This window comes from Xenopus laevis, chromosome 1L (genome assembly GCF_017654675.1).
Source record: "Xenopus laevis strain J_2021 chromosome 1L, Xenopus_laevis_v10.1, whole genome shotgun sequence".
Lineage (NCBI taxonomy): Eukaryota > Metazoa > Chordata > Amphibia > Anura > Pipidae > Xenopus > Xenopus laevis.
Window position 1 is genome coordinate 23,875,417 of NC_054371.1, and position 22,580 is coordinate 23,897,996.

Consider the following 22,580-nt stretch of genomic DNA (forward strand, 5'->3'; position numbering starts at 1 on the left):
CTTTTTTTTCTCTAAAACAATATGTTGGGAATGAATATTTAATCAACAGATAATATATATTTAATAAAATAGATATATCAATCAATAAATATTGAGCTTTTGTATCTTTTATCTTGAGCCACCATTTTGTCAATCTCCGTGTCACTCACTGATCACCTGACAGGAAATAATGCAGCCTCTAGATGTACCAGGAAGAGACACAGCTCTGTCCATTCATTGGCTGATTTTATCTAGCACGTATGTGTGCCCTTGGTTTGTGTGTGATCACAGGGCCTCACAACAATAAGTACTGAGCAGAACATGTATTTGAAGATAATAACAGCAATACATGTTGACTTAACTAGTAGTAGGGAACTAATTTGATTGTTCCACCTGCCTTCAACCAAAACTCAAGCCTGTTTAGCAACATTGACAACACTGACTGAAGCCACAGAATCTGTTTACCATGGCAACTGCATTCAGTTTATTTTACCTCCTCATCATGGGCCCTGCTGGAGTTATTGTCATTTTAGGCTCACTATGAATTTTATTCCAGCTGCTTAGCTCCACAGTGCTTGGAGAAAGTATAGAAATGAACTCAGACTGACAGACTGCAAGAGATTTCTCCCTCGGGGGCAGAGGGATTATTTCTGATATGCCAGAGACATGAGGGGGAAATATGAGATTCCTAGACTACATAAAAAGCCCAGGGAATACACAAACACTAATACACACACACAACGCTAGAGCTGCACATGCTGGTTCATGTGGCCTTTGAGGATTTCAGAGAATGAAGAATGATGCAAATAAAATTTCTACTACTCTCAGATGAGTTTGTTATATTCTATTCCACTGGAAATTAATGTCACCAGCAATAAACAATCGGTACCCTCACAGTAGCAGTTGTAGGAAGGCTATGTGGACTGCAATGGTAGCACAGTAATTTTTACAAAAGCAGCAAGGATAGCAGCCCCTGGAAAGAGACTTTAGCAGTGGAATTGTAGCAGTGGCATCCATTCAAGGGACTGATGTTAAGATGTGGGGATAATAGCCTCTGGGAAGGAACTGTGGCTCTGGGACAGCAAGTATAGTAAGGAGCGATGGTGCCTATATTAGCAGTGGGATAATAATCTCTGTGAAGGGGCTGTGGCTGGGGGATAGCAGGTATAGTAACAGTGGGATAATAGTTTCTGGGAAAGGAGTGTGGCTGTGGGATAGCTGGTTTAGTAGGGAGATATGGTGCCTATAGTAACAGTGGGATAATAGTTTCTGGGAAAGGAGTGTGGCTGTGGGGTAGTTGGTATAGTAGAGAGAGATGGTGCCTGTGGTAACAGTGGGATAATTGTCTCTGGGAAGGGACTGTGGCTGTGGCATAGCAGGTATAGTAGGGAGAGATGGTGCCTATAGTAACAGTGGGGATAATAGTCTCTGGGAAGGGAGTGTGACTGTGGGATAGCAGGTATAGTAGGGAGAGATGGTGCCTGTAGTAACAATGGGATAACAGTCTCTGGGAAGGGACTGTGGCTGTGATATAGCAGGTATAGTAGGGAGATATGGTGCCTATAGTAATAGTGGGATTATAGTCTTTGGCAAGGGACTGTGGCTGTGGGATAGCAGGTATAGTAGGGAGAGATGGTGTCTATAGTAACAGTGGGATAATAGTCTCTGGAAAGGGACTGTGGCTGTGGGATAGCAGATATTGCAGAGAGAGATGGTGCCTATAGAAGCAGTATAATACTAGTCTCTGGGAAGGGATTGTGGCTGTGGGATAGCAGGTATAGTAGGGAAATTTGGTGTCTATAGTAACAGTGGGAAAATAGTGAATGTGAAGGGACTGTGGCTGTGGTTTAACAGGTATAATAGGGAGAGATGGTGCCTATAGTAGCAGTGGGATAATAGCCTCTGGGAAGGGACTGTGGCTGTGGGATAGCAGGTATAGTAGGGAGAGATGGTACCTATAGTAACAGTGGGATAATAGTCTCTGGGAAGGGAGTGTGACTGTAAGATAGCAGGTATAGTAGGGAGAGATGGTGCCTATAATAACAGTGGATAATAGTCTCTGGGAAGGGAGTGTGACTGTGGGATAGCAGGTATAGTAGGGCGAGATGGTGTCTATAGTAACAGTGGGATAATAGTCTCTGGGAAGGGAGTGTGACTGTGGGATAGCAGGTATAGTAGGAAGAGATGGTGCCTATAGTAACAGTGGATAATAGTCTCTGGGAAGGGAGTGTGGCTGTGGGATAGCAGGTATAGTAGGGAGAGATGGTGCCTACAGTAACAGTGGGATAATAGTATCTGGGAAGGGACTGTGGCTGTGGGAGAGCAGGTATAGTAGGGGGAGATTGTGTCTATAGTAGCACTACTCACTGTTTATAACTGATGACATCACTAGTCACCGTTTATAAGGATATAATTTACAAGATATTCATGGCTTTTGTGTATTATATAGTGAATAAAGTACCCCCTCTTGTAAAATATAAGGATATTATGTTACCGAGGAGTTTCATGACCATATAAAAACACGAGGCCGAAGGCCGAGTGTTTTTATACAGGTCATGGAACTACGAGGTAACTTCTAATATCCTCATATTTTACAACTGGGGGTACTTTATTTATTATAATACACAAGTTTCAGTGAGTCATGTGACAGAAATGACATCAGAACTCACCGTTTATAACTGATGACATCAGAACTCACCGTTTATAAGGATATAATTTACAGGATATTCATGGCTTTTGTGTATTATAAGGGATATTACTGTGCATATCTTAACAGCATTACGTACCCCCTTAATTCTTCTTGCACATTGTTTGCTTGATTTCGTAATACGAAATTAAAGCTTTATTACATTCTTTCCCTTAAAGGGTCAAGAAGACTCCAGCCAAGTGCTGAATCGCTGTGCCCACCAGTGCAGCTGAGAAAGGCCGGAGAAGGGAGAGTGGGAGGCGGCAGCAGAAGTTGATGACCATTTGTTCAGCAATTTGTGTGTCATAGGCTGGAGCTTTCCCCTGTCCCCTGCTATGCAGAGCTATTAAAGCTATTTTGAAAGTGACCCTTCAGCCTAGGCACATTCAGAAAGGGAGAGAGAGGGAGAGGGGAGAGAGAGGAGGGAGCAGCTGTTTGGAACCATGACTGAAGATGACGGATTCGGTTGTGGTGGAGGGTCAAGTCAGATTGAGAGATGGAAAAAAGGTCAGCGAATTAGACTTTTTCTCCCCCGTCTACCTATATTTCCGTGAAACAACTTTATCCTGGATTTTTTGCTACAGATTTCTGTGCTGACCAGTGCTTTCTTTTATCATTACAGTGGAAGAATAGATGGGTGGTGCTCAGGAAACCTTCGCCTGTAGCAGGTAGGACCCTTTCTGTGTATCCCACGTGGAGTTCTCATTTTCAGAAACCCATTCCATGACAGCCTGAAGATTATTTCTCTATATGAAAGTTTTAAAGCAATTAGGAAAGTTCATTTGGTGCTGCACTTATGCAAAACGTTCAGTCAACTTTATATAACTTGATGCATAGAATTGCTGGGGTTGCTTTTACAAATGCTCACTGAGGCTACTTCCCCTTGTACAGTTTTATAATTGTCTGTAATGGGATGTTGCTAATTGCTGGAGTACGAGCAATCTCTTCCATTGAACAAGCGGTATTTAGTATCTAAGTGCCATCTGTTCTAAGAATAGACGGCAAATTAATTTGAATGCTTATACTATAAAACAGAAACACGCTGTGTGTTCTGTAAAGAAACAAATTTCTATAGACTATGCGGGAAAGTTAAAACATGGCTCGGCGAATTATTGCAGGGGAACTTGCCTTCAAGAATGACAGCCCCTTTAAGATCTGTGATCTAGAATTTCACATGGGTTTCGCTGGCCTGAAACATAACACTGTGTTGCTTTAAGTGAACTGCTCGAGTTTAAAGGCAGTCGCTGCGGTTTCCCAGAATATGGCACAAGCCGCAAAGCTTGATATAAGGATATTTATTCAAAGTAAAGTTTTTTTAAACTCTGGGTTGTACTAACCATCACATTACCAAGCAAATCCCAAGGCTTTATATTACTTTTCTATCATGGATTTATTCTGAAAATGACATCTGTGAGATTGCATAGGTAGAACCAGTGGGTTTCCAAATGGATTTCTTGAAAGAACATTGATGTGCCAGAAATAGGATCCAGGACTCTCTCCAATAGGTCTAAAAGCTGTAGGGGAGAGGAGGGTGAAGCAACGTTGGAGCAATAGGTCTCACATTTCCGCAAAGCCATTGGCCTGCAAGTTTTTCTATTAAAGGTTTCTAGTATTTATTAAAAGTCCAGATAAAGGGAGAAGTTATTTGGGGCCTAGCGGTGTTCTATAGAGGCATTTGTTTTCTAGGTACAAAAAGATTATTATTTTTTAGGGATGCACCGAATCCAGGATTCAGTTCGGGATTCGGCCAGGATTCCGCCTTTTTCAGCAGGATTCGCATTCGGCAAATCCTTCTGCCCGGCTGAACCGAATGTGAATCCTAATTTGCATATGCAAATTAGGGCTGAGGAAGGAAATCACGTGACTTTTTGTCACAAAACAAGGAAGTAAAAAATGATTTTCCCTTCCCACCCATAATTTGCATATGCAAATTAGGTTTCGGATTCGCTTCGGTATTCGACCGAATCTTTCATGAAGGATTCATCCAAAATAGTGGACTCGATGCATCCCTTTTATTTTTTGTCAGCTAATTATATTTATTTAAAGGGATATCCATTATAATTTAACTAAATCCTAAAAAATGATATGGCTAAAAGTGTCATATATTATTTACTGAACTTATTGCACCAGCCTAAAGTTTCAGCTTGTCAATAGCAGCAATGATCCAGGACTTCAAACTTGTCACAGGGGGTCACCATCTTGGAAAGTGTCTGTGACACTCACATGCTCAGTGGGCTCTGAGCAGCTGTTGAGAAGCTAAGCTTAGGGCTCGTCACTAATTATCAAGCAGAAAATGAGGTTGGTCTGTAATATAAGCTGATGCTACAGGGCTGATTATTAAATTCTGATGCTAATTGCACTGGTTTCTGTGCTGCCATGTAGTAATTATCTGTATTAATTACTAATCAGCCATATATTGTGACATTTCTATTCTATGTGTACTGTATATTGTGAGTGGGTCCCTAAGCTCAGTAAGTGACAGCAGCACTGAGCATGTGCATTGAATTAGCAGAAAAGATGGGGAGCTACTGGGGCATCTTTGGAGACACAGATCTTTACTGCTAAAGGGCTGTGGTTGCCTTGGGCTGGTACAGAAGCCCAAAACATAATGTAAGACATCCCTAGCTACTTCTTTAGTTAAGATTTAGTTCTCCTATCCTGCTGCTGCCTATCCACATCTCCTGTCCCCCCCTCCAACTTTGGTTCCAAGTGTGCTGTGATTGGACAGCAAAAGTATTATTATCTTCATCTATATAGTGCTGACATATTCAGTTAGGGTGTGCAGGTAGGTGGCATGTATTCTGTAGACCACCTACATATATATATATATATATATATATATATATATATATATATATATATATATATATATATATATATATATATATATATATATATATATATATATATCTCACAAAGTAAGACAGTTGTCATACAGTAAAGGCATAAGAATGGATACTAGTGGGAGCAACACACAGTACAGGGTATACAAGTCATAAACCCCTCATATACTTCCTACTTTCTCACGGCATAGAAACTGCATTTTTGAACAATAAAACAGGGAAACAGCCGTTCAATAAGAACACATGCTGGGTTCTACAGTGGAAAAGCTTGCAGGGGTGCAGTTACCAATAGCAAACGCAAAGCAGTTCGATTGTAGCACTGTAGTACAGTTAGAAAAGTGAAACCAAACACCTGAATGGTTGCTGTGGGTAACTAGAGAAGAAAGAGGCCCTGTTACTCAATCACCCCTTATATGCATGTTAGAGAGGGGTACAGAGTGATTGTAACAGTTTTTCTACAGACCATGTTATTTGGTACAACATCATCCACTTCTGGCATTGTTGCTACTTGTATTCAGAATGCTTGGGACCTGGGATTTTCCGGATAATGGGTCCTTCTGTAATTTGGACCTTCTAGAAAACCATATAAACATTAAATAAACCCAATAGGCTGGTTTTGCTTCTAATAAGGATTAACAATATCTTAGTTGGGATCAAGTACAAGGTACTGTTTTATTATTTTTAATCATTATTTAAATAAAATTGAGTCTATAGGAGATGGCCATCTCTTAAAGGGGACCCGTCACCCAAACAAAATTATTCCAAATCCTATTTTATCATGTTGGTCAAGCAAAATGAACTTTAATTACACTGTATAAATTATTTGAATATTGTTTCCATCAGTCTGGGAACTCATAATTATATTAACCAGGAAGGAGCCATTTTGTGGGCACTGTTATTAAGGCAAGTCTTGTATCACCTCAGAATCTTGTTTGTGCACCAGGGGACAGGGACCCAATGTCCATCCCCATGCCCTGGTTACACAATTAAATCGTTAAGAGAGCTGGGGGAATGTGGAGAGAGCAGTGACATCTAGGAAGTGCTGAATGGAAAGTGAAAGTAATTGTTTGCCCTGCCTCTATGCCTAGGCATAGAGGAGGGGTAGGCAATATTTGATTGACAGCTGATATTTTTAAATGAGTTTACAACAGCTATGAATGCTTTAATAAAAAAAAGAAATTGGCTTTCATATTTAATTTAAAAAGGACTTTTAGTATACAGATTTTTATGTCTGGGTGACGGGTCCACTTTAATTCAGAGCTTTCTGGATTATGCATCCCATACCAATTTTAGCTCACTTATAAATAATGACTTTGGTCTTCAACAAGCCTGGACTGGCTCATGTCTCTATGGTGACATGGTGTCAATTTGGTCATACATGACATACACAGCCCCCTGCTTGATAAAGGGCCTGGTAGGCTCGAAACGTTGCCTTTTTGCATATGGGCTAAATCAATTTTCATCTTTGAACACAACTACAACCAGATTCGGTGTGCTGCTGTCTTTTTTTCTGGATACACGGCCCCTTCAGACCTAGTGGCCGCATATTGGTCCATCTATGGGGACTGCCTGACCATTTTCTGGGTGAAAATTGGAATGTTTGAAAATACCATTGGATAAGGACTGCATTGATGTGGTCCTCACCCACAGTCTGTGTCAGACTGGGCCAGTGAGACATGGGGATAAAACCTGGTGGGCCCCGTCAGGCCAGACCCACTCCCTGCCAACTCCATCCGATTGCAGCAACAAGTAAATCCTTGGGCCAATCTGTGACTATTTGCATTAAAGCAGAAGGAAAGGCTAAAATTAAGTAAGCTTTATCAGAAAGGTCTATATAAATACACCAGTAAACCCTCAAAGTAATGCTGCTCTGAGTCCTCTGTCAAAAGAAACACAGCATTTCTTTCCTTCTATTGTGTACTCATGGGCTTCTGTATCAGACTTCCTGTTTTCAGCTTAAACCTCCAGGGCTAGGGCTTGAGCATGCTCAGTTTGCTCCTCTCACCCTCCCTCCTCCCCTCTCTGCTGTAATCTGAGCCCAGAGCTATGAGCGAGCAGGGATAGACTCAGGCAGGAAGTGATGTCACAACAAACTAATATAGCAGCTGCTATCATAAACAAACAGAGAGATCTTCTAGAGCTGTTTACTCAGGTATAGTAAAGCATTCTGCAGAATAAATATTGTGGCTAATCTATTGGCAATAAACTGCTTTGGTAGCTTTCTTTCTTTTTAAATGTGGAGGCCGGTGGATTCAGATTTGCATTTGCAGGACATTTCTCTGGCATTGATTTTTTTTTTGTATGCAACACAGACATTATCTTTGTCTTGCACTGCCATTGGCACCCTCTGAACCTAGCTCCTGCTAGGGGCACCAGATGTTCTTAAGAAACGTTATATCAATGACTACTTATCGGTTAATTTACCATATGATTTATGGCACAGCAAATCTGTACTGCAGTTCACTTGCCAACACTACTGGTTGTTTTACTACTATGGATGACTATCATGGTTTCCCTTCAGTCTGTGGGATCATATATGAGTATGTGGCATAACATTTTCGTGTTCTTCAACTCTCCAGCTGGGCAGGGTGGTGGGATTAGGGCAAAGATCTCATAGGTTGAAAAACTCTTTTAACAACTTCTCCTCACTCCCCAGATTTACTGAAATCCTTCCTTTAAAGGGGCAATAAACCCCTGTACACAGCTTTTTTCAGCATATGCAAAATAAATAAAACATGGGCTGAAAAAATATTTTGCCTATTTTTTTAATTAGAATATACTAATGAATCATTCTGTTATAATTATTCATCTATTAATATAATAAATCAACAATTATTTACTGTACTTTCCCCCTTCTGTACTTTACCTCTTGTATAGGTTATGGGCTGTTTTTATATGTAAATCTGTGTGAGTATACACCCATTTATTGTACAGTGCTACAGAATATGTTAGTGCTTTATAAATACGTGATATATAGAGAATGATATTCTGAGACAATTTGCAATTGGTATTCATTTTGTATTTGTGGGTTTTGAGTTTTTATTTGTGAGGTTTCTCAGCTTTCTGGTTGTTAGGGTCTAAATTACCCTAGCAACCATACATTGATTTGAATAAGAGACAGGAATAAGAAGATGAGAAGGTCTGAATATAAAGATGAGTAATAAAAAGTAGCAATAACAATAAATGTGTAGCCTTACAGAGAATATGTTTTTTTAGATGGGGTCAGTGACCCGATTTGAAAGTTGGAAAGCGTCCGAAGAAGAAGGCAAAAAATTGAAAAACTATAAAATATACTTAATGAAGACCAATTGAAAGGTTGCTTAGAATTAGCCATTCTATAACATACTAAAAGTTAACTTAAAAATGAACCACCCCTTTAAATGCTCACAAGATCCAAAAAGTTAGAAAATTAAACCACTTTCAATGTCTCTGTTTGCTCAAGAAATAAAAAAAAAACGTTTCTTAATGAAAGCAATAGGCAAAAACAAGTTCTATTCATTAAAGAACCGTTATAAAAAGATTATGCTGCTCCTATAAAGGCATAAATGATAGTTTTGGTATTGCTTTAAGCAAATTTGCATGACACTTTTTCGCCTTTAATATTACAAGCTGAAAATGTAAATGTTCTTGTTCCCAGACTGCTTGTTAATGCTGGTGTACAAAGATAAATCGGAGCGGACGAAGGGACACAAAGAGAAAAGCAGTGTGACACTGGAAGACATCTGTGGTCTGGATCCAGGGATTTTGTATGAGGGAATGAGCCAGACGCTCGCCATCATCTGTTTCACGCAAGTTGTTATGCTGGGATTTGATAACAAAGAAATTATGAATGCATGGGACGTACGGATCCGATACAGTTTGGGCGAAGGTGAATAAGATTAGTAACAATTAGTCATGTTACCCTCGTATGTAATATACTGTAAGACACTACGGAGGTTCTTTATTGAAGGTCAAGTTGTGTTTTCTTGAAAAATTTGAGTTTTTAGAGGCAAGTTTTCACTAAAAAACTCAAATTTTTCGGGGGAAAAAAGAAAATCTAAATTTTCAAGATTTATTATGCCCTGAAGCTGCTAAAAGCTGAAAAACTGCAACTAAAACCTGTCCAGGTCATGTAAAAGTCAATGACAGAGGTCCCTTTAAAGAATGTGTATAGAAAACGGATCTGCACACACACTGGTTAATGCAGTCGGGGAGTATCCCCTTTTATTCAGCCACCAAACATTTGGTTTGGTGGCTGAATAAAAGGGGATACTCCCCGAGTGCATGAACCAGTGTGTGTGCGGATCTGTTTTCTATACACATTCGACTGCATTAACCAGTGTGTGTGCGTTTTTCGATCCGTTTTCTATACACATTCGTTGCTAAGGGACCCGGCCGGGTCAACGGAAGAAACGCACCAGTTGCAGGATTGGTGAACTACAGGTGTGCGGTAGGAGAAATTACATTGTAATCAAGTAGAGGTCCCTTTAAACCATTTGAAGATGTTTTTTTGATTTTTGGGTGTTTTACAGTGGTTTGTGCTCAAAAACTCGAGCCTATAAACTCGATAAATACGAGGTATTTGAGTTTTTTTTACCTGTCTTCGAATATCAAAGTCAAAGTTTTTTTCACCGAATTCGACCCTCTTGCGGTCCAAGTAACATCGTTCGAAAGGATGAAATCCTTTCATCCATCGATCGAACGATTTTTCTTCGACTTCAAAAACGTAGAAAACTGCTCTAGAAGGTCCCCATAGGCTAACATAGCACTTCAGCAGGTTTAATTTGGCGAAGTATTGAAGTCGAAAGTTTTTTTTAAAAAGACAGTACTTCGATTATCGAATGGTCGAATATTCAAACGATTTTACTTCGAATTGAAGTCGTAGTATCCTATTCGATGGTCAAAGTATCCAAAAAATTACTTTAGAATTTCGAATTTTTTTACTTCAAAAATTGGCTCGAATTCACTTCGACCCTTGAGAAATCTGCCCCTTACTATTGTGATATGACTTTAATATCTTGTTGTCAGGATGAATCTGAGCAAATCTGCAGCAAACCTTCATTTTCTATACTAGATATTACAGTATAATAAAGGACAACGTAAAGCAAACTGCATAAAGCAACCTGACTTTTTTTTTCGTGGGACAGTCCAGATTTTGACAGCTCAGCCCGCAGTCCTGGTGTCTTACTGAAATGTCCCGAGTTCCTCTTTGATCTGATGCCAGAAAAAGATACAACATTTCTAAAACTTAATTAAATAAAAGGCTTTTTGGCAGAGAACCCAGAATACTCAGCACCTGCACTAAGATACAATTGTAATGATATTTACGATAAGCAGGTCTCAGGATAACTGAGACTTTCAGCTTAAAGAGCAATTCACCGTCATCAGCAAAACTGTTATAATACATAAAACATGACCCTAAACCCCCTTGAAATGTGTTCAGACTTTCCATAACCTGCCAAATTTTGTAAAATGGACACAATATTTAGGGGGTGTGGTCTAAATAAATTTTGCGTGGCAGAACTTTCTGTCCCTCTTTCCGATTTTCAAATTTGGTATGATGATGCCCAGATGTACAGAATTCAGTCATGCATTGTTACTAAAGGAGTTGTTTATCTTTAAATTAACATTCATGTAGAGAGTGATAGTCTGAGACAATTTGCAATTGTTTTTCATTTTTTATCATTTGTGTTTTTTTGCGTTATTTGCCTTTTTATTCAGTAGCAGTTTGCAATTGCAGCAATATGGTTGCTAGGGTCCAAATGTCCCCAGCAACCATGTGTAGCCTTACAGAACATTTGCTTTTTTTACATTGGGTCACTGACCCCCATTTGAAAGCTGGAACAGTCTGAAGATGAAGGCAAACAATTCAAAAACTATAAAAATAAAAAATGAAATAATTAAATAGTTGCTTAGAATTAACCATTTTATAACATACTAAAAGTTAACTGAAAGGTGAACCACCCCTTTAACTCCAACTGTATTTTACTATTTTACACACTGAAAGTTTGAAGACATTTATGTTTTTTTCTGTGTTATTGCAGTTTTGCTAATAAAGGTGAAAAGCCCTTTGAAAGACCAGTAAAAAAAAAACAACAAGGCAGTTTTAACTTTCAATTTGCAAAGTCTTTATTAAGAAATTACTTACCGATTCTCTGCTTGCGCTCCTCTTCAGAAACGGCAACAGGGCAATGATCCATCGTGCGGTGCTCAATTTCTCCTCCCTGCCTTCTATAGGAGATACCCAGGGAGGAGAAATCGAGCGCCGCATGATGGATCATCGTTGAAAGTTAAAACTGCCTTGGTGTTTTTCGTTAAGTAGAAACAAATTTTTTTAAACATTTTTTTATGTTACTGGTCCTTTAAGCTGCAAGTCATAGTTTTCCCCAAGAGACCTGCTTATCTTAAATGGTTACAATTGTTTCTTTGCTTATCTTAAACTGTTACAAAAGTATCTAAGTGCACCTGCTATTCTGGGCTCTCTGTCAAAAGCCAATTAAGTTTTTGATACATCTTTTTCTGGCTGTTCAATGCAGAAGATCAAAGAGAAAGTAGATAACGCACTGCATAACTTGGCTCTATATAAATAAACTTCTGGTTGTGCTGTCAAAATTATGACTGTCCTGTTTTGAGGTATGCATGTTTTTGGTCTTTCATTGGTCTTGTACATTATGGGGCAGATATATCAAGGGTCGAAGTGAATTCGAGGGAATTTTCGAAGTAAAAATAAAATCTAAATTCAAAGTAATTTTTTGGATACTTCGACCATCGAATTGGATAGTACGACTTCGACTTCGATTCGAAGTAAAATCATTCGAATATTCGACCATTCGATAATCGAAGTACTGTCTCTTTAAAAAAACTTTGATTTCAATACTTCGCCAAATTAAACCTGCCGAAGTGCTATGTTAGCCTATGGGGATCTCTTCTAGAGCATTTTTCTAAGGTTTTGGAAGTCGAAGTAAAATCATTCGGTCGATCGCTGAAATCCTTCAAATCGTTCGATTCGAAGGATTTTATCGTTTGATCGAACAATTTTACTTCGACAGCAGGATACCGAAATTCGATGAAAAAAACTTCGACTTCGATGTCGAAGTATTTCAATTCGATGCTCGAATTTCGAAGTATTTTTAACTTCGAAATTCGACCCTTGATAAATCTGCCCCCATATATTGGGTTTTGTGACCCCATAGGGAAAACAATTTCCTTGGGGTTGATATACAACAATCTTGTCAAGCATACACTACAAGAAAAGCTATAGGGCAGCTGAAACAACATGTACTTTAGATGTAAGTCCTTTCATTGCTACCCATTCTGCAAACTGTTTGCATTTGCTTGGATTATTTACAGAGACCCCAGAATGCAAGAGCTCAAAAAAAAAGCACAAAAGCCGTTCTTGTCCTGTTAAAGGATAAACCTTAAAAATAAGTGAATGTAAAATTGATGAGGGGGCTACATACATTCATTATTTTTTTTTTCATTCCTAGATATGAAGGGATACATGTACTGTTACTATGAATGAATTTTGTTACAACAGCGCCACCTGCTGGTCATTTTCTGACCAGTCTGACCACCAAGTAGTCAAGGAAGTTGTCAGGAGAAAGAAAGAGGCTGCTCTGATGTTCTTCTGCTTAGGAAAGATTTGAGAAAGGTTTCTAATTTTTTTCCTAAGCAGAAGAACATCAGAGCAGCCACGTTTCTCCTGACAACTTAATTGACTACTTGGTGGTCAGACTGGTCAGAAAATGTATTACAAAATTAATTCATAGTAACAGCACATGCATCCCTTAATATCTTGGAATTAAAAAAATAAATAAATAATGAATGCACATTATAAAAGTTCTTAGAATAGCACCCTCATCAGTTTTACATTCACTTATTTTAAAGGTATATATATATTTGAAAATATCCATGTCGTATTCTGCTCAATTACAGATTTTATTATTGAGCTGCTGATGGCTGGTCTTCCACTGAAAAGCCTAAGCCACTACTTCCCCCCTCTCCTCTCAGTTTACAGATTCCATGTTGGTGTGTTGCCTGGTACCAAGTTGGATAGTGGACCTGCCACACTTCATTTGTGCAACGATATATTGGTTTTGGCAAGAGAAATTCCTCCCGTGGTTATTGGCCAGTGGCGGTTAACAGACCTGCGACGCTATGGAGCCGTGGCAAATGGGTTCGTGTTTGAGGGAGGAACCAGATGCGGATACTGTAAGTAATGTGTTTCTGAGAATAAATTTATCTCTTGATGATTATGTTATTATAGGGTGATTTATTAATGTGAAATAAACTTAAATATTTTATAATTTTCTGTAAACATTTTATAGAGGGCACAAAGAAAATCACCAGTTTTCTGCCCCTGGACTGATGTTATTGTTAACGGGGCTGCTCACCTTTGAGTTAACTTTTAGTATAACGTAGAGAGGGATATTCTACAGGCAATTTGCAATTGGTTTTCATTTTTTATCATTTGTTATTTTTGAGTTATTTAACTTTTTATTTTGTTTGCAATTTCAACAATCTGGTTGCTAGGGTCCAAATAACCGTAGCAACCATGCATTGATTTGAATAAGAGACTGGAATATGAATAGGAGAGGCCTGAATAGAAAGACGAGTAATAAAAAGTGGCAATAACTATAAAGTTGGAGCCTCAGGGTCAGGGCACATTCGGGGAGATTAGTCGCCCGGCAATAATTCTCCTCTTCCTGCCTCACGAGGAAACTTCAGGCGACTTCTGAAAACAAAGCGCTCCAGGTGCCATCCCGCCGGCGATTTACATTTTAGCTGGCGGGAAGGCAGTTCGGGAGATTAGTCTCCCCAAAGATTTGTTGACTAATCTCCCCGAATCTGCCTGTGTGCCCTGACCCTTACAGAGCATTTGTTTTTAGATAGGGTCAGTGACCCGCATTTGAAATCTGGAAAGATTCAGAAGATTAAGGCAAATAATTCAAAAACTATAAGAAAGTCAATAATAGAATTAGCCATTCTATGACCTACTAAAAGTTGGCTGAAAGGTGAATCAACCCTTTAAATGATATTTTAGGCATTGTAGAGTGGAATTCTGCTATAGAGATATCTTTGTTCAATCCAGTAATACATGGGTGGGTTCAGCCATGTTAATCAGCTTTTATTGTGACTGTTTAGCCTGGAGGCTTTGTATGTATGCCAAAAAAACTGCTGAGCGGGGCTGTATTTACTATATACCGTATATACTCGAGTATAAGCCGTCCCGAGTATAAGCCGAGGTACCTAATTTTACCTCCAAAAACTGGGAAAGCTTATTGACTCGAGTATAAGCCTAGGGTGAGAAATGCAGCAGCTTCTGGTAAGTTTCAATCAAAAAATTGAGGGTTTCTGCTCCCATTGGAGGTGCCTGCGACCATTCTTGGACGCTGGCGAATATTCTTGGAGACTATTCTTGGACGCCGGCGACTATTCTTGGACGCCGGCGACTATTCTTAGGCGCCGGCGACCGTTTTTGCGCTTGACCCGAGAATAAGCCGAGGTAGAGTTTTTCAGCATATTTTGGGGGCTGAAAAACTCGGCTTATACTCGAGTATATACGGTAGTCACCCAAGGGGTTGTGACAATGTTTTGTTTACAGAAGATGCAATTTTTTAATCTCAAATTTCAATATGCAAAGTAGAGAGCAGAGAAGCAAGAGACCAGTAGGGAAAATAGTTCAGTGCTGAAAAACAATTAATTAATATTATTGTGATACTCATTACTACATAACAAAATAAATAATAAAATAATAATAAAAATACAGAAATCACAAAAAAAAAAAAAACGGAAAGCTTTTTTGGGGATCTCTATTGTCCCTCAGTCTACAAGCAACAGATAGTGACGCATGAGATATGTTCTGTTCCTCTGGCCCAAAATAACTGTAACTGGCTGAGCATCTCCTACACACAGGAATAGCTGTTCTATATTCTGTTCCAGAATCCTTTTCACAGCACGGGTCACAGAGATATATGGAAGACTGCGCAGATTTCTAGTGCTCATATGCAGTGACCAGTTCTGCAACTGTCCAATAACAAATAGCAACCAACCAGCCAGTAGCTATTACGGATCTAGTCTTTATGGACCACTTACAGGGCAAGTTATTATATGTGTTTTCAAGGTGTATGCCAGACCCACAGAACTTCATTCAGAATCATGCTTGTCTTGGTCTACCATGTCTGTAGTTCTATTCACTTAGAATACCAAGTTTTGGTATTGCCGGTCCCCCACTATCGAGCAGCAGACGTTGTATAGAAGGCCCAGGGTGTGCTGGTGAATTGTGTGCAATACTGCCCATTATCAATATATTTAGGACATTGAGACATTTTGTTCCTTAAGCTACCAAAAAATGCCTTACCCTTTAAACAAAACAGGGATTGTTTGTCCATATATTGCAATATATTTAAGCTGACCACAGTCATCCCATATCTGGTCAGTCCTACGCTCAATTTTTTTTGCAACATTTTGGGGTCAGGCCCCTTTATCATGCTTGATAAAGGGGCCTGACCCCGACACGTTGCACTGCTATTCCGCAATAAACGTGCAAGGTGTTCCTTGCTTGCATCAGTTCTGCATGCCTCTGGATTGTTTGACTTCCAGAGTGACCTGGGGCCACGCCAATGAATATATATCTGCTTGTGCTTGTCAACAATGTATTTACGAGGGGTGGGAAGGGAGGGCTCTTGTGCCCCTTAATGCTCTTGCCCTTCTATCTGAGGCCTTGTGAGTTGTTCTTTCATCTCTTCCACCTAAGTTTCCACCTAAGCTTGTCGGCAGAGGCAAAGAAGTTATAAATAAATGGTGCCAGGGCAAAAAATTATTTGGGCCCAGTGTCCAAGAAGGCCAATATTACCTAATGGGCTCCTGTTTTTCCAATTTTATGTATAGGAATATTTAATTACTGGTTGCAGAAAATTACCTTAAAATGATACTCATGTTTGTGGATAGGATAGAACATTTATTATTTGTTTTTAGGGCACTAAAACGTAACATGTTAAAAGCATTTGGTTCAGGGATCCTGAGGACGAGCAGTTTGTTTAATGTAAATTCGTTTTTTGGTATCAATAGCGAGACTACTGAGCCATGTCTGGAAAGATATGGGAGGGGGATTCCTAAAATATAATATCTCTACAATGAGTGGGATTTTGGGCGATATATTTCCTTTGAAAGCGCAGCTGTAATTACTCTCCCTTTCATGTAATACAGGATCCATTCATGCATTCACCAAAGCCCTCCATTGGTTTCTCATTATGTAACAAAACCACCTACAGTGCAAGCTCCTATTTCTGCTCTTCAAAACGATTCTCATATCTGCACCTCCCTGCATGTCAGCTGTGACCTTGCTAAGGCCCTGGACGTACAGTATTATGCACACTGTACATAACATCTCAAGTTCTGTTCTAACCAGTTCTCCTTACCCCTCTTCTCTTTTTACACGTCGGGAGGAGCCCATGCTACTTAGATGCCTCCAAGTCTTAAAGTGAGAGGACTAAGGCGAGGGTTCTGGGCAGGCAAGGGAAGCGGAACATGGGACAAGAGGAATGGAGAAAGAGTTATCGGGTCATGGAACAGGCCGGGGTCAATACCAGTCAGCGCAGTACAGAATCGGAATCAAGAAGAGTAGTCAATAATCAGGCAAATGTCGGTTCAGGCATCAGACAGGAATGGCCACAACAGGCAAGGGTCTAGGAACAGTAAACCAGACAAGAATTTGCACCCAGGAACTATCTAGAATAGACCTACGTTGGGCAAAGATAAAACCATCGTTGCGCCTTAAATATTTGAATTTCGCATTAGCACATCTGAAAGAAAAGGATGCATGCGCCACTAGGAAGCTGAAGGATGCAATAAGTGTGGCGGGTGTCACAAGAGTGTGGCGGGTGTCACAAGAGTGTGGCGGGTGTCACAAGATGTGAACCATATGTCACTAAGGGTCCCATTTAGTGATGGACAAATTAATTTGCCAGACACCAATTTGCGGTGAATTTTCACAACCCCTTTAAAATAAAAAAAAAACTAGATACCTAAAACCTGCCGAGTTTTTAAATTTCTTTTAGCAAGGAAAAAAAAACAAGCGCCGGGAAGCATAAGTGATTGAGGAAATCACACAGGGGTTTAGGAACTCTCCAGCATGTTTTTACCAGCTGAATGCCTGAGCCCAAAGGCTTGAGCCTTCTTAAATGGGGCCCTCAGTGCTCTGTGGAGAAGCCTCCCACCACTTCCAACTGCTATAGGGACTGTTTTCTGTTACCTTTTCAGTACAGGTATGGGATATGTTACCCGTTATTCAGAAAACTCTGAATTACAAGAAGACTGTCTTCCATTTTATCCAAATAATCGAAATTTTTAAAAATAATTTCCTTTTCCTCTGTAATAATAAAACAGTACTGAGTACCTGTACTTGATCCCAACTAAGATATAATTAATCTTTATCAGAAGCAAAACCAGCCTATTGGGTTATTTAAGGGCAGATTTATCAAGGGTCGAAGTGAATCCGAGGGAATTTTCGAAGTAAAAAAACTCGAAATTCGAAGTAATTTTTTGGATACTTCGACCATCGATTAGGATACGACAACTTCGAATTTACTTCGACTTCGATTCGAAGTAAAAATTGTTCGACTATTCGACCACTCAACCATTCGATAATCCAAGTACTGTCTTTTTTAAAAAAACTTTGACTTCAATACTTCGCCAACGTAAAGTGCTATGTTAGCCTATGGGGACCTGCCAGAGCATATTTCTAAGTTTTTGGGTTTCGAAGGAAAATCGTATGATAAAATCGTTCGAATCGTACGATTGGAAGTACAATCAGATCGGAATATGATGGTACGATGAATAAAATCCTCCGACTTCGAATACGAATGTCAGAGGATTCTATTCGATGGTCGAATTTCGAAGTATTTTCCACTTCGAAATTCGACCCTTGATAAATCTGCCCCTAAATGTTTACATGATATTCTAGTAGACTTAAGGTATGAAGATCCAAATAACAGAAAGATCTGTTATCCAGAAAACCCCAGATCCCAAGCATTCTGCATAACAGGTCCCATAACAGTATGTAATTGCACAGTAGAGACATTTCTGGGTTACACATGGTATTTTTTCCTCTAATGTAAATACGTCAGCAGAGAATATACAGATCCGCTACTTTCCGACGCATTTTTAGCATGCAGGGCATCTACCTTTCAATGCGCCAACAGGACAGGTTTTAACAAAAGAAATCAAAATTATGCATAAGAAGGGGCAGAACACAGTAAAATCAATGTTCTCTCAACTAGAATATTTATACTGGCGCAGAAAACGCAACGTATGACATTAGCCTTATGATAATTTTTCTTACGTTTAAAGGAAGTTTTGCTCAAGGATATTCTCAGTCATCTGGACATTACCCAAATATATTAGACTTTTACATCTAAGGAAAGGACATCATCAAAATACATCGATTATTAGAAGCAAAGTTAATTTAATTTTTCTTACATATCAAAATAGAAAAATATAACCAGACATCCTGAGTTATTAGGATGGTTCTGCAATGATCTGCATCCATGTGTGAAACCAATGAGTTTTATTAAGCTTGATAGGAAGGTCATAAGCCCATAATGCAATCATTTACATTAATCATTTTAATTAATATATTATAGATTATTTGTCACTTGATATAATATCACTATGACACAATAAGGGTAATTTATGGATTCCCTGGGGCAAGTTCTAAAGTTCTAAGGCTAAGGCAGACGCCTACACTTAGGCAAATACAAGGAAACTTCAAATACAGTTCATTTGTGCCCAGTTCTGTCATCTCTGTCCCTGTCCCCTCATTATCTGTACTGATCTTCTATTTAATGCATTGTGCATGAGAATACATTGATGAAGAAAATGCCAAGGATCTATAAATGTGGCTTTCATCATTGAAAACACTTTAAAACATGAATAGAACCAGGTGCTTGCATTTGGGGTTTTGTAGAACAGACCTCATAAATCCAGATATGATGACCAGTATGATCAGTACATAGGAAAATAAATGTACAGTATGTACTTAATGGGCCGCCTGTTTTTTGTATGCATTGTAAGCTAGAGATAGTATTCATAGCTGTATGTTATGCTTGGACTGACTTGTATATAATGCAGCTATTTAGGTTTGCTAAATATAGTTCAGTAGGTTTCATAAGGGGGTCAATGTAACTGATCCGGGCCTCTAGGTGCCTAAATTTATGTATGGCCATGTAACTGAAACCTTACACCTTCCAATTCTGTATCTCTGCATGATCCATTAAAGCTACCTAGAGCTAAAGGGATCCTGTCATCAGAAAACATGTTTTTTTCAAAACACATCAGTTAATAGTGCTACTCCAGCAGAATTCTGCAATGAAATCCATTTCTCAAAAGAGCATACAGATTTTTTTATATTCAATTTTGAAATCTGAAATGGGGCTAGACATTTTGTCAATTTCCCAGTTGCCCCTGGTCATGTGACTTGTGCCTGCACTTTAGGAGAGAAATGCTTTCTGGCAGGCTGCTGTTTTTTCAATGTAACTGAATGTGTCTCAGTGGGACATGGGTTTTTACTATTGAGTGTTGTTCTTAGATCTACCAGGCAGCTGTTATCTTGTGTTAGGGAGCTGCTATCTCGTTACCTTCTCATTGTTCTTTTGTTTGGCTGCTGAGGGGGAAAAGGGAGGGGGTGATATCACTCCAACTTGCAGTACAGCAGTAAAGAGTGACTGAAATTTATCAGAGCACAAGTCACATGACTTGGGGCAGCTGGGAAATTGACAATATGTCTAGCCCCATGTCGGATTTCACAATTAAACTCCATGATCTCCATCCCCTTTAAAAATATAGTTTTTTTTTTAAATTTGTCTAATGCATTGCTTTTTACCTTCCATAGTGTATGTGGAGGGGCTGATTCTATTATATGCTATACATTTGGGGGCTTCATTATATTACAAATGATGCTGTCCTACAAGGAGGTCTGTGGGGTCCTTGGGCAGGGCAAAAGCCACATCTGTCCCAGGCCTTCAGCTGATCTAATGAAAATATTAAAAATATTTTTTATGATTTCGTTCTTGGTTTAAGTCTTTACCTTGCATATGAAAAGTTATATACAGTTTACTGATTCTGCCGTGCCATGCCAAGCTATTGATCCGTTGTAAAAATGCTTGTTATCTCCAGCCAAAGCCTTGCTGTCAGTTTAAGCCCTGTTTGATAATCCCATATAATACAATGACAAGGGGCATGACCAGAACAGATGGAAGCAGTCATGGAAGATAGTAGTCATGCCAAACACAGACAAAACTCCCTTGAGGTCACTCCGTGGGGCAGGTTTACTAATAGGCTAGGAGGACAATTAGCTAGCAAAAAAGGTCAGCGCTAGAGAAGTTTTGTGCCGTTTCGCCAGGCGAATTTTTGCTCAGACGAACGATCATTCTACCCGGTGAATTGATAAGATGAAGCTACATCCTCCTCCTCCACAGTTATGTCAGTCACATCATATCCTGTATGCTGAAAAGTCATAAAAAAAACCACATTTTTTTCATATTTTAATGTGCGATTATATTTAAAAACGTAACATTTTTTTAAATCATTTGAAGGTCATGCCACATTTGTTTTAGGGTGGGCTCATGTCTAGGACAATAGTTGATCTCTTTTGTCTTTATTTTGATACCTTGGACATTTTTAATATTAAGGGGCCACTTCAAACAATTTCCCCAACACATATATGACCTGTATGTACTCGCCTTATTTAAATTGACGTAAACGTAGGAATGTTAACGAAGTTTCACAAGGGAGAAAGTAACAATAGAAAATATTATTTTGATAAATAAGCTTATTCCCTGCGAATTAACGCCTGACACAGTTACGCGAACTATGGCAAAATTCAGACCTAAGTAAATCTGCCCCCTTCTAAAGGGCTAACTGTAGATAACTGTAAATGGAGGTGTTTCAAGGAGGAACCTAATGGATGAATGCAATTGGCTCAGCATGATTATTAATGCTTTCTTGTTATAGATTATGTTTATAGATGAGTTCTGTTTAGTACTAACAAACCCTAATACAAGACCTGTGTCTTGTACAAGACCTGTGCACGTAGAATATTAGTTTAGTAAATGGGTTATAACCTAATAAAGAGATCTAGCCAGAAAAGCTTGGACTGCATCCACCTCTTTGCATAACTATAGTACAGTGTTGGCCAACTTGGGGTTGACTAGATAATGATTTAAGAACAATTAAACAGAACGTGAATACAATATGGAAACCAGTCCAGTGCTGGATCGACCCTTCTAGGATCTCACATCCATTGGGACCATTATGTATAGGATGAACTATTTATAGTTGTATGTGTATGAGTTGTAATGTTATTGAATGTACTTATGATGATGACTGGCAACACTTTGTTTAAAGTCTCCAACACACAGACCCAAATAGCAAGGCATTGATAACAATGGGTTCTCACACTACACTAAAAAATTGTCAGTTACTGTACAGGGGTACAAGAGAATCAAGCATGTTTCTAAGAGACGGATGAAAAGACATTCTACACCACTTCACCAAAATGCTACCACTCATCCCCCTGTAATTGCTCCTGTGTTTGTGCCATTCACAGTAAAATGATTGGCTTTGATCTGCCACTTGTTCTCATATTTAAGGCTAACCTAGTTTGAGGCAATTATGTTAGATTACTGAATGCAACAAGATATCAGTACAAAACAGTATAAGGCAAACACTCTTGTATGTGTATCCATGCATAGACTGCCTTGTGGTATTTGTACTGCACTACTTCTGAGTTATGTCAATGTCACAGAGAAGGGAATACCTCCCTAGAATACTTCTAGTAAGAAAAAGAAGGGTTGAAATCAATGTTCCCTCTAATTCGTTCTCAACTCAGCGTGCAAGAAAATTATTTTGTGCGCACATTTTAAACTTGCGTGCATATTTTTAAAGGCGAACTAAAGAAACAGCTAGAAATGTTGTACATTATGTTTTGTGCTTCTGTACCAGCCCAAGGCAACCACAACCCTTTAGCAGTAAAGATCTGTGTCTCCAAAGATGCCCCAGTAGCTCCCCATCTACTTTTCTGCTGATTCACTGCA

General features: G+C 39.2%; 1 protein-coding gene across 2 annotated transcripts in view; it reads left to right on the forward strand.

Moving 5' to 3' along the window:
- Positions 1–2,926: 2,926 nt before the first annotated feature.
- The window catches only part of dok7.L (docking protein 7 L homeolog), an 83,404-nt gene continuing 63,750 nt past the window's right edge, over positions 2,927–22,580 (forward strand). For both annotated transcript variants that reach the window (XM_018228393.2, XM_018228397.2), the window contains exons 1-4: positions 2,927–3,172; positions 3,288–3,333; positions 9,146–9,376; positions 13,498–13,698. In XM_018228393.2, coding sequence (XP_018083882.1) covers positions 3,119–3,172; positions 3,288–3,333; positions 9,146–9,376; positions 13,498–13,698 — 532 coding nt within the window. In that variant the 5' untranslated portion in view covers positions 2,927–3,118. The remainder of the gene's footprint in view (positions 3,173–3,287; positions 3,334–9,145; positions 9,377–13,497; positions 13,699–22,580) is intronic.